This window comes from Numida meleagris, chromosome 2 (assembly GCF_002078875.1).
Source record: "Numida meleagris isolate 19003 breed g44 Domestic line chromosome 2, NumMel1.0, whole genome shotgun sequence".
In the NCBI taxonomy this organism is placed as follows: domain Eukaryota; kingdom Metazoa; phylum Chordata; class Aves; order Galliformes; family Numididae; genus Numida; species Numida meleagris.
The window spans coordinates 103,440,555-103,451,857 of record NC_034410.1 but is presented as its reverse complement, the minus strand read 5'-3'; the positions used below and the strand labels follow the sequence as shown (position 1 = coordinate 103,451,857).

General features: G+C 37.4%; 1 protein-coding gene across 1 annotated transcript; it reads left to right on the top strand.

The window, feature by feature from the left end:
* On the top strand, window positions 1,722–10,105 carry LOC110394239 (cadherin-2-like; the record flags this gene model as incomplete). The annotated part of the gene is made up of 2 exons (XM_021388007.1): window positions 1,722–1,919; window positions 8,694–10,105. Coding segments are annotated over 2 exons (405 nt in total), but the record flags the coding sequence as incomplete, so codon positions are not given.

The following is an 11,303-nucleotide window of genomic DNA, read 5'->3' as shown; positions in this document are numbered from 1 at the left end:
TATAAATAATATATATATAGCATTATAAAACTGAAATGACCAGAGAGATTTTCCTGATTTCAATATATTTTTTCATTTAACCATACCTATTTGAATTCCTCCATGTGAAAATATTTAGCATTAAAAAGAAGCGTATGAAAAGCATTCTTAATACATATTCATAAATTCTGAAAACTACATTCTACTCTCATATGATTTTCTGATAGTATGTCTTGAAACTATTTTAATTTACATAATAAAGAGTTCCATTTACTTTTACTTTCTTTACTTTTACTTTTTCCGGTCCATACAACTTCATCAAAATGACTTACTCTGTTTCGTGCTTGATGAACCAAAGGGTTAATGTTACAGGCCTGCCCCAAGGAACTTGTAATTTAATTAAAACATACGAAATTACGTTCTAAGATCTCAGTGGAGCTGCTGCACCTTTCTGACTATGTATTTGTGTGCAGTCAGTTGAGAACCCAAGAAGCAAATTAGAAAGTGTAATGATCTGATAGTAAAGTTCTCCCAGTGAACTGCCTTCACTGCAGTCAAAAGACCTCGCTTCCTGTTCAAAGGTCTGTTTTGGGGGGCCACAGTTGGTAAAGTAATACTCTCAACAGGCCTCCTAAGTTCCATGAAGTGACAGTGGAAGTATGTGTTTCTTTCTCAGGAGTCAGTTAGGAACCAGTGAAAATGTAATATTTTGTACAGACAGCTCACAGCAAATTGAGATTACAAACAAGATTTTTCCTAGGAAAAACACTGTTGAAAAATATATGCTGATTATAGAAGAACTTATTTTAGAATGCTTCTCAGCTGCTTGGACTATTTGTGGTGTAGGGCATCTGGCGTACAGTAGAGCTGGTGTGAAGCCCCAGTCTGCTGGTAACTCATGGATGGTTGGCTTTAGTTTAAGCCTTTAAGTCCAGTTCTTTGTTCCGCATTTTTACCAGAGCCTCGTGCAAAGGCATCTTTGAGCATGACTACCTTCTAGGCATGTCTACAGCGAGGTGAATGACAGTGCTGAAATGCATCACGCTGTGCAAATAGTATTCAGACATATCTATCTTAAATGCATAAATATTCATCTAATTAAAAATTTAATATACGTATATACTGCTTATTGGAATTCGTATTGCTATGCTAGCTTCATCAGTCTGCCAGAGTTGGAAACTGTGGCATCAAGTACTTAATGAACAGATCCACAAGTAATCTTTAGAAAATGCTTAGAATTAAGGCCAAATCTGAGGAGCTTTGTACTTCTTATGACATTTTTCCCCCTTTGGCTTTCATATTATGGGAGCCACATGAAATCAGCAGAAAGTCTTAAACTCCATTCTTGAATGTATTATAAAATACTACAGAGCAGTGCACTTGCTTCTTTCTCAGAATGAGAATGTCTGGTGTTTATTTCCTTAGAAAAATAAGAGTTGGATTTGATATCTTCGCTCTGCGCAGTAGATCATCGTTACTAGGGAAAGTGTTTAGTCTCTTAATAGTACTACACAAATCCTTTCTTCTCAATGGAAAATTTATGAGAACCACTACAAATCTGATGGAACAGAATCAAAACAGGTTCAGGGAGTATAAATCAAATAATGTCCTCCAAGTAACTATGTTTTAGACGTATTCTCAGTACGTGTTACAATCCTGAAAATAAGAGTTGTGATGAAATGATTCTGTGTACTTCCCTTTTCTCTTTCCTTGTATTTCCGCTGTGAGATACCATTTGAAATTCTCCCAACATAACTCTGCTTCACATTTTGCAGGATTATGACTTGAGCCAGCTCCAGCAGCCTGACACTGTAGAACCAGACGCCATCAAACCTGTTGGAATCAGACGTCTTGATGAAAGGCCAATCCATGCAGAACCTCAGTATCCAGTCAGATCAGCTGCTCCTCATCCTGGGGACATTGGGGACTTCATTAACGAGGTAAAAGAGAAAGAGTTTGCTCCTATGATCTGTAAGCTTTTATATTTTGTTTAATTGCACTCTGCGTGAGTAGCTGTTAAATTTGAACATTATAACTTTTTAAAACTTACTTAAACAATTAAAGTTGTCTTGCTAGATTGAAGTAAATACGTTCTTTTAAAGTGCAGACAAATTTAATTAACTCATTCAAACAGAAAGAGAAGATATATCAATTAACTTCTCCACATTTATATTAATTACATTCATAATACGTTATCAGCTGCAACCACAGTATCTCCAAGCAGGATTATTCTTTGGGTTCCAAGTAATAAATAGACTAACAAAATTATAGTTTAGCCTAAATTCATTTATTAATTCAGAGTAATTTAATAATAGAAGTAGTTCATATTCATTTTCCTCATACATTACCCTTTGAATCCAGAGAGTAGTGGAAATTCTGTACGTTCAGTAAGGCCAAAAGAATTCCATCAAATACGATTAGTGAGCAGGGCAGCTAAATTAAATGTTATGTAAGTGCTTTTAATACTTGTCATAGAGCTTTAAAAGTCTTTGCATTATCTTTGATTGTTCAAATTAATAAAGATAAATGTAAGTAAGATTCAGACTATAAGCAGATTATTCGCACTTCTGAAAGGAATAATACCACAAATATTTGTTTCGTTATTTCAATCACTTGTCAGTCTTAAATCATTGATTTTTATGTAACTTAAGACAGCAGAATGAATTTCTTGTGCTCATTAATTACAGAAAAACAAATATTTAGCTTATTTTTAAGTTGTTAATTATGGTTTAGTAATTCGGTATTCTTTAGATTAATAGTAGTAAATTATATTCTCTAATTTTCTTGCATCTTCAGCAATTACTCGCCAGATAAGCATTGAAGAGATCTGTTTTTTTCCAGATATATTTCTTATTGTTTGTTTTAAGGAAAAAACAGACTGATACACTTAAGTCTCGTCTGAGTTAGCAAGCTGCATAAAATGGAGTTTGATCCTAATGAGATACACAACAATACTGTGTAAAGGGAGGTGACCAGCCATAAGCTATTCCAATTAGATGTATTTTAAGAGTATCCAGATTTGTGGAAGACCTCTGTTAGAATGAAGTAGCTTAGCAAAGATGATTTTTGCATACCTTGTACTTCTAAATATTACAAATACAGTTGGCTTTTGTAATATAGTGGAGTCATGGGATAATAAAATGCCCAAGATTGTGTATGCACAAGAATGTTGTCACGGCCCCTCATCTTCTTCCAGATGATCACTTTCCCTTCCTGTTCTCACATGAGCGTGTCCAGACCCTCCCAACCTGGCAAGCGGTGGCAGTGAGCTCATGATCCTCAGTACCCTGATTTTTCTCATCTTTGCAGCAGCATTCACACTCGTATGGATCCTAGATGAGGAATGAGGGTGATTCTAGAAAACCAGAGAAGGGACAGAGTTTGTACAGCCTTATACAATTTTAAAATTACTCAGGAAGCTGTTTGAGCAATGCTATTTTTCAGTATGTTGTCACTCCTGAAGAGTCTATCGTAAATGTGTAGAAACAGTAGTTTCTTACAGTTTTCTTACTGCTTTCTGTTGTATTAGCTTAGTACCTTCCTTTATACTTCCCTTTTCTCTTCACCTAAAAGAGAAAGCTTCCTCCAGCTATTTCTATATTGTAAAATGATAGTAATAATAATATTCACTCAAAAACAAAATTAACCTTAGATTTATATACAAAATTAAGGCATGGCAATTTTATCAGCAAGCTAACTGGTAAATCAGTTGCCTCCACAGATTGAACAAAACTATGTGATGTAGATTCTGTGTTTCAAATGCTATATATTTAGCTTCTTTTTGTTGTAAGATATTTCTTTCTTAGGATTTCAGTTTTGTTTTACTAAGGAGCATTTCACCTAACCCTCTCTTAAGTGCACAGTTACAGCCAAGGATTCTTTGTGCTCTGTTTTACCAGAACACTGGGCAAAATGAAGATTCTATTTCTCCACAGTAGTTGTATCTTAATTTGTATTGTGTCAAAATTTGCCATGGCAAATGTGATTCTAAGAAGTCAATTAGAAAAAAAAAATGGTTTGCTATAGTAGTCACTATTACAGTTAATATTGCAAAAAATCAGTATCTGATGCATAAACACTTAGGCTGCACAGGTTTTCAGCTTCGCTTCAGATAACACCCTTTGCAGTGCATTGTAAGCCCCAGCAAGATTATGCCTGAACAAATCGGTAAGTTTCTCTCAGTTTTATGTTGAATAAATGAAGACATAGCAAGATAAGAAAGGGTAAAGTTAATATCTCTTTGCATCCAAATTTAACATGGTTAGGCAAAGAACTTTGATCTACTGTGACAAGTCACACCATAAGTTCTCTTTTGGTCAGCCCTAACCCAGACCACTTCCCGAACTAACCCAGTCACTAACTAAACAAAGAAGGGCTGCCTTTCAGTTGTCAAAACCTCTGTAACAAAGTTTGCATTTACCCTGTTGGCTTGAAAACATGCAACACTTTGTGGAGATCAGTCGTGTATTTTGGAGAACTTGGCCCTGTCATCAGAGATGCTGATGACTGTCTGAACCTTTGGGATTCTAGCCCGTGTGTGTGGGAACTAATTCAGTCTGTTGAATGCTCACCAGTACCTCAGACACAGTGCCAGTATTGTTCAAACTAGCTACTGAATTACTCCAACTTCTTGGCAAAAAATAACCGTACATCATTTGTTTCAGATACTGAGGACTTAGCTACCACCACCATGGGGTGTTTTTTTCCTCTTGATCCTATGACAGAGGAACAAAAGGTGAAAAAGACCTAGTGGATCATCTTCGTGGGTTTTTTTTTTCCCTTTGGCAGTATTTACTTTGTTTCCTGTAGTGTATTATTTTCTAGCTATCATCAGTTGTACTAAATCTGCCTAACTCAATGAGACATATGTAAGTATGATTATTTTGTAGTGTTCTAATAACTTCTCAGTTGAAAAACAAGTTACAAGTAGGATAGAGCCTTCAAGTATTTTTATAACACTTGCAAAGTTAAAATAAAACATGAACTTTGTAAAATAAGAAGGTTCCAGAGGTGCCTTATAATCAAAATATGTTTTGCAGGCATAAGCTAAATGACCTCGGGGACTTTCTTGTTTTGTCTGTTTCAGTGGGTAGATAAATCTCTAATTTAAGGGGGGGGCGAGGGAAAAACTTCCTTTTCTTCCAGTTCAGTGTACAAACAAGACAGGGAAATAAGTCATGTGTTATTAAGAATCCTCTGTAGACATTGTTTTCCATTTTGAGCTTTTTAAAACATAAACTGCAGAATGTGGAGCGTAATTAATGCTAAGAATAGTGAGGATTTGGAGGACAGTATAAATCAGACCTGTTTGAAGAAGCTTTGTTAGGCTCATTTTCAAGAACCACCTGTGCTGTCCCTAGAAATCTTAAAACAAATTATTGTGTTGGAGAGTTTGTGACTAAGAAAATATTTCTAATCAATAGAGGACATAGCCTGAGGTAAATTTAAATTACAAACTGAAGGTCTCATCCCATGAGAACGTGAAGGACCCTCAATTCATTCTTAGTAAATACTTATTGATACAGTGCACCTCTAAGCAGAACAGGGTTCCTCAATGTTTTCTGTTGTCTCTTGTCAAGTAAAAAAACAAGCTGAAATAATCTTTCATACTTGCTTGTAGGGCTCTATTCTTTCATTCTCATCAAAAGTCTGTTGAATCTGATTAAGTAGTAGGATTAATAAAAATAAAAGCATTAGATCAGATTTTGTAAAGTTTCATGTTATTTTGAGATCTTGCAGATTTTGTTTTCACTCAATTTGGGACCAAGCAAGTACATGCAAGACCAAGCAAGTTACACAAGTATAGCTTAAGGTCGCCATCGTTCTTCTGTTAAGGCTCTGTAGTCTTTCCTCTTCCTCCTCTTTATCTCTTGATCAGTGAAAGGAACTGCAACACATAAGGAAGAGGAATAAATGAGGTTGCTAGTCAGTCTATCGTAGATCTCACACTCACCTTTGTATTGCCATGACCTTACTGGATGTCACATCATCTTCTCTTCAGTGACTGCTTGTTGTGCATTGCTTGTGTAGCAAATGCAAAGAAATATGTCTTAGTTCTCCATCTTCCAGGGAGATCATCTGGTCTCAAGCACGTGCCCCCACAGTTCAGCTACTGAGTAACCTTCTCTAACTAGTGGAAACTGCAGATTTTCAGATCAGGAATCTGTAATCAATACAACAGCAAATCCACTATCCTGAAGTTCTTGAGCACCTCTGAGAAATACTAAGGAATTTTTTGAGGACTGGTTGACAATACTACTCCAGCAAAAACAGTGTAAGCAGTTATAGGCAACCATTTTTGCTTTCTCAGTCATGCCAACACAGTAGTTTGTGGTACCACCCACTGGAAGGAATGTCATAGTAAGCAAAAAAGTGGCAGTACTGAAACCAAGAAGAGTTTCATAAGCCAATTCCTTTGCCAAAGCTGATACCAAGCATCTCCAGCTTCAGACATGCTGTAGAACCCAGCAGTTCAGAGAATATGCTTAGCAGAAGGGATATAAAAAGTTGTGGTATTTGTTAATCATCTTAACGTGCTGTAAAAATATGGCAAAGAACTTAGTTATCCTGAAGTTAAGTTAGTTAATGTTCAGTCATTATACTGAGAGTCTGAGGAATTTTTAATTGTAGTAAGTTAATATCCCGTGTTTCACTGTTCTTCTGTTCCCAGGCGGAACTGCAGGGAAATAACATTTCCTCTCCAAACCACCTTTGTAAATGACTTTTACACAGAAACACCTGAGATTCCTACATCAGCACTCCTTAAGCCTTCTCCTTCCTTGTCACCTCTGTCCAAAAAGCATGGGAGTACATCACCCCAAGCAGGCTTAAGTGAAGGTGCAAATATTGTAACGCCAGCTACTGCTTAAGACTTAAATTTACATTTCTGCTTCAGCAGCAGAAATAAAGAGAAAGCCTTAGGACTGTTTGAAGCTTTGAAGCTGGACGAAGGAAGTCTTCCAACATGTACTTGCCTTTGCCTTTTAGGAATCTTGAATCATTCGTCCTTATTGTGACTGTCAGGATGGAAAACTCCGAAGAGAAAGATAACAAGCATCACCAATTATTCTTATCAGATAATTCAAAATTATGCTTCTAATACTGGCTATTAATAGCATGCTTGATGTTGTTGTACTACGCGAAACGATCACTTTAAATCCAAAATACGTTCTTGATTGGAGGTCATTAGTTTGATAATTATGCTGGGCCTTTCCAGCATTGATTTGCAGAATTATTTTAGGTACATTTTGCACACTTCTGAATGATTTTAGGTGCTAATAATCAGGGTTCTTTTATCAATACTATGTGCTTTAATTAACAGATTCAGGTATATATATATTCAGAGGAAAAAAAATCAGACGCTTCCGTTACATCGGATTTTTATCATGCACTGTTTAGTCTAAAACATAAATTTGTAAAAATGGCATCTTAAATAATTCAAAGGAGGCATACTCAGTCCTTCAGAAAAGAGTATAAGAAAGCAATTCTTTAAAGAAATAAATGAGCATTAAAAATTAACAAGAAAATTGGCACAGATTGCACTGGTTAAAATTAATCTAACAGGGAGCAACTTGAAGTCCTAGCTAAGGCTTAAAGAACCTTGGCAGTCACATTATTCCTCATCAGTAGCTGCCAGAGTAGATCCATCCTGAAAGCGGAGGGTCTTGAAAAATCATTGCTAATCCTGTGGAAGAAACTACGAGGCTGAAAAATCCAAAACACAAGGGGGCTTGCTTTTACTTATAACTTCAGGCTGTAGCCTGTTATGTTCAAGTTGTAACTTTTCCCAGGCTAAGTGTGGCTCACCACAGAGCAATCACTTTGTATTTTAAAATTAAATTTACTGTTTAGGTTTGGACTTATGTAAGGAACCAGAGGAGAGTCTGTCCTCTGGAAGAAGTGTGGTTCTTACTCTACTTTTCCCTCGTTCAGTTTGTTTTGGGTTTAGTTTTGAGTTATTCAGCTGTAGAGGGTAGAAGTTTAAAATTGCTGAAGACCTAATATTTGTGTGTTTATAGCTTGAATATTTTGAAATGAGGAAACAGAAATGGTTATATCAATGCATTTAGCTTTCATGTCTCTTTTTGTGTGTGTTTTATGAGGAGCAGGTGGAATCTTATGGATGGTAATGGCAAAGCACATGCGGCTTAAGCCAACATATTGTACCTTTATCTCACAGCAGCCTACAGAGGCACATGAATTTTGCAGAACTAACTAAATACGGCTTTTGGCACACACAGATGGACTGCAGGCCAGCAATGTCAGTGGATACGTTATTGGCCATGTGAGATAGCTGTTAAAGCAAATCTTTGCAAACATGCCTATTTCTCCTTCCCCATCTGTCTGTTTAACCAGTCCCATATTGCTCATGCCTCAGGTTGTGAGCTGTACAGCTCAGAAACTGTATATTTATTAGCATCGTTCCAAGTTCAGTGATGTTCTCAAGATTTTGTTAGAACAGTGTGTGCAGTTATTCTAAAACGTCCAGCTCTAAATCCTAGAAACGTGTCCATTCTAAAGGAAATGGAAATATGTTCTTGCTGGAGTTGCAGAGACATGAACCATGCCGTTCTGGTTGATGTGAACTGCAGAAGAACAAGAACTAGATTTTCTCAAGTGGTGGCTGGTAGATAAGAGCACTGCAATGTTCCAGTTACGTGTTGCCTCGCTCCGATACAGAGCTTAATCTTTTTTTCTCTCTCTCATTATTACAGGGACTTAAAGCAGCCGACAATGACCCTACAGCCCCACCATATGATTCCCTCTTAGTCTTTGACTATGAAGGAAGTGGCTCCACTGCTGGATCCTTGAGCTCTCTTAATTCCTCAAGTAGTGGTGGTGAGCAAGACTATGACTACCTAAATGACTGGGGCCCACGTTTCAAGAAACTTGCTGACATGTACGGTGGAGGTGATGACTGAACTTCAAAGTGAACTTTGTTTTTGGACAAGTACAAACATTTCAACTGATATTCCCCAAAAGCATACAGAAGCTAGGCTTTAACTTTGTAGTCTACTAGCACAAGTGCTTGCTGAAGGCTTTGGCATAGGCTGCAAACCAGTTTGGGCTCCGTGGAATATCAGTGATCCAATGCTGTTTGGAAAAAAATATTGAGCTCAGTTACACTTGAATTTTACAGTACAGAAGCACTGGGATTTTATGTGCCTTTTTGTACCTTTTTCAGATCGGAATTAGTTTTATGTTTAAGGCTTTAATGGTACTGATTTATGAAATGATGCATTAAAGAGACAAGATATGTTGGGGTGGGGAGGAGTAAGGTGAATCACAATATGCTTCAATATGCTTTTGTTACATCGCATTGCTTTTATTAAAATAAGGAGACTGAAAATTTAAAAAAAAAATCCTCATGGAACAATTTTATTATATGGAAGAGAAGACCATGAGGTGGAACAATGTACATTACTTCTAGTTTTAGATGTTAGGGGATTTTTTTCACTAAAATTCTAAAACTTATGCAGCTGGTTGCAAATAAAGGGAGTTTTCATATCACCGGTTTGTAGCAGAATTGATTTTTTTTCCTTACGCTAGAATGTTAGACACATTTTGGTCTAAATCCATGTACACTTTTTTTTTTTTTTTTTTTTTACTTTCTAGTACTTTTTTCCCACTTCACTGTAAAAATGGTATGTGTACATAATGTTTTATTGGCATAGTCTGTGGAGAAGTGCAGAAACTTCAGAACATGTGTATGTATTATTTGGTCTATGGATTCAGGTTTTTGCATGTTTATATCTTTCGTTATGGATAAAGTATTTACAAAACAGGTTGCAAACAAGTGACATTGAATCAATTGTTGAACTGTAGTTAGAGTACTCAATATTTTTTTTATTTTTATTTTTATTATTTTTTTTTTTGTTTGGGGAGGGAAAAAAGTTCTTAGCACAAAAGTTTTACATAATTTGTACCAAAAAAGGGGGGGAGGGAAGTTGGCCTAATACTGGTGGCACGAGTAAATATACAGTATGTTTTGGGGGTGGGGAGGGAAGGGGGAAGGAGCTTTCAAACTGGAGAGACTTCTGAGAACAGCTTTGCCTCTGTATTGTGTACCAGAATATGAATGATACACCTCTGACCCCAACGTTCTGAATAAAATGCTAATTTTGGATCTGGTGCTTGGTTTGGCAGTTTTTTTCCTACCTGGGTAGCCTTGAGTGTAGTAAATAAAACATAGACAAAGCACATTTGAGTTGTGTGCGGAGTGCACTTCTTGTGCATTCAGTGCTCCTGGACTGAAAAGCAGCTGTGTAGAGGAGAAAGTTTGGCACGGATTGGGAAGCCAAGCTCTCAGGTGAAGCAGAGTGATTGTGCCACTGCTGGGAATTCCGAACTTCCAGTTCCGTGACAACGACTAACTCTTTTGTTTAATGTACATTATCTAAATAACAAATCTTTCACCACTTTTGGCTCCTTTCTGGATTGGTTTTGTGGTAATGCTGCTGGTTGTGTAAACAAGTAAGTTGCAGATCCTGGCCGCCATCTGCTGCCTGAACTTCCTTACTCTAAAGTAAAGACAAGGCCCCCATTAGCTTGGCGCGCTCCAGCTCACGTCCCTCAAGGAGAATGCTGACAGTCACAGAAAACAAGTCCTTTTAGGAGATTAGTCATTACCAGACGTGTTTCTAACCTGTTACAATGATTTATTTGCAAACAAAGCAAGCTGCAGTAGGTGCAGCAATTCTACCTTCCATTCACTTGCAACAGTCTGCTCAGGTTTGAAGTCTACATTTACACTCATTAAGAGCCTAATTGTGAGCAGTGTGAAGCCCGTACTCAGCAGAAGCACCGCATTTCTGCAGCCTGTCAGAGAATTGGAGCGGCAAGAGGGGACCCAGGCGGAGTAGCACAGCAGCCTCTGCACTGGGAAAGCTTGGGAAGCTCTGGGTGATGCTCTTCAGCGTGGTGCCACTTCAGTGCTTCCTCAGCATTCCAGCTGCAATTTACATCATGTCATTGTGTTTTCCAGAGGTGAACCCTGAAATCAGAGTCAGGGAGCATTATGTGCTGCACATGATTACAAAGTGTGCTATCTCACTGAAGCTTTTCATGGGCACATCTCCTTTCTTTGTCAATTCTGATGATGCTGCAAATCCCTCTCAGGTTGGGATAGATCCCTTTCGTGTCTGCATACCTGACTGCTGTTTATCTTGTGAGCTAGTAACTATAGCTCGATGCTGTAACAAAGACTTAATTTTTCAGTAATGTGTCAAAACTATCAATGAGATTTTTTTGAAGCTATTTCCATGTTAATTAGCAGTGTGAGGAAAAAAAATAAGAGCAGGATGCACAATGAAAATCTGGCTATG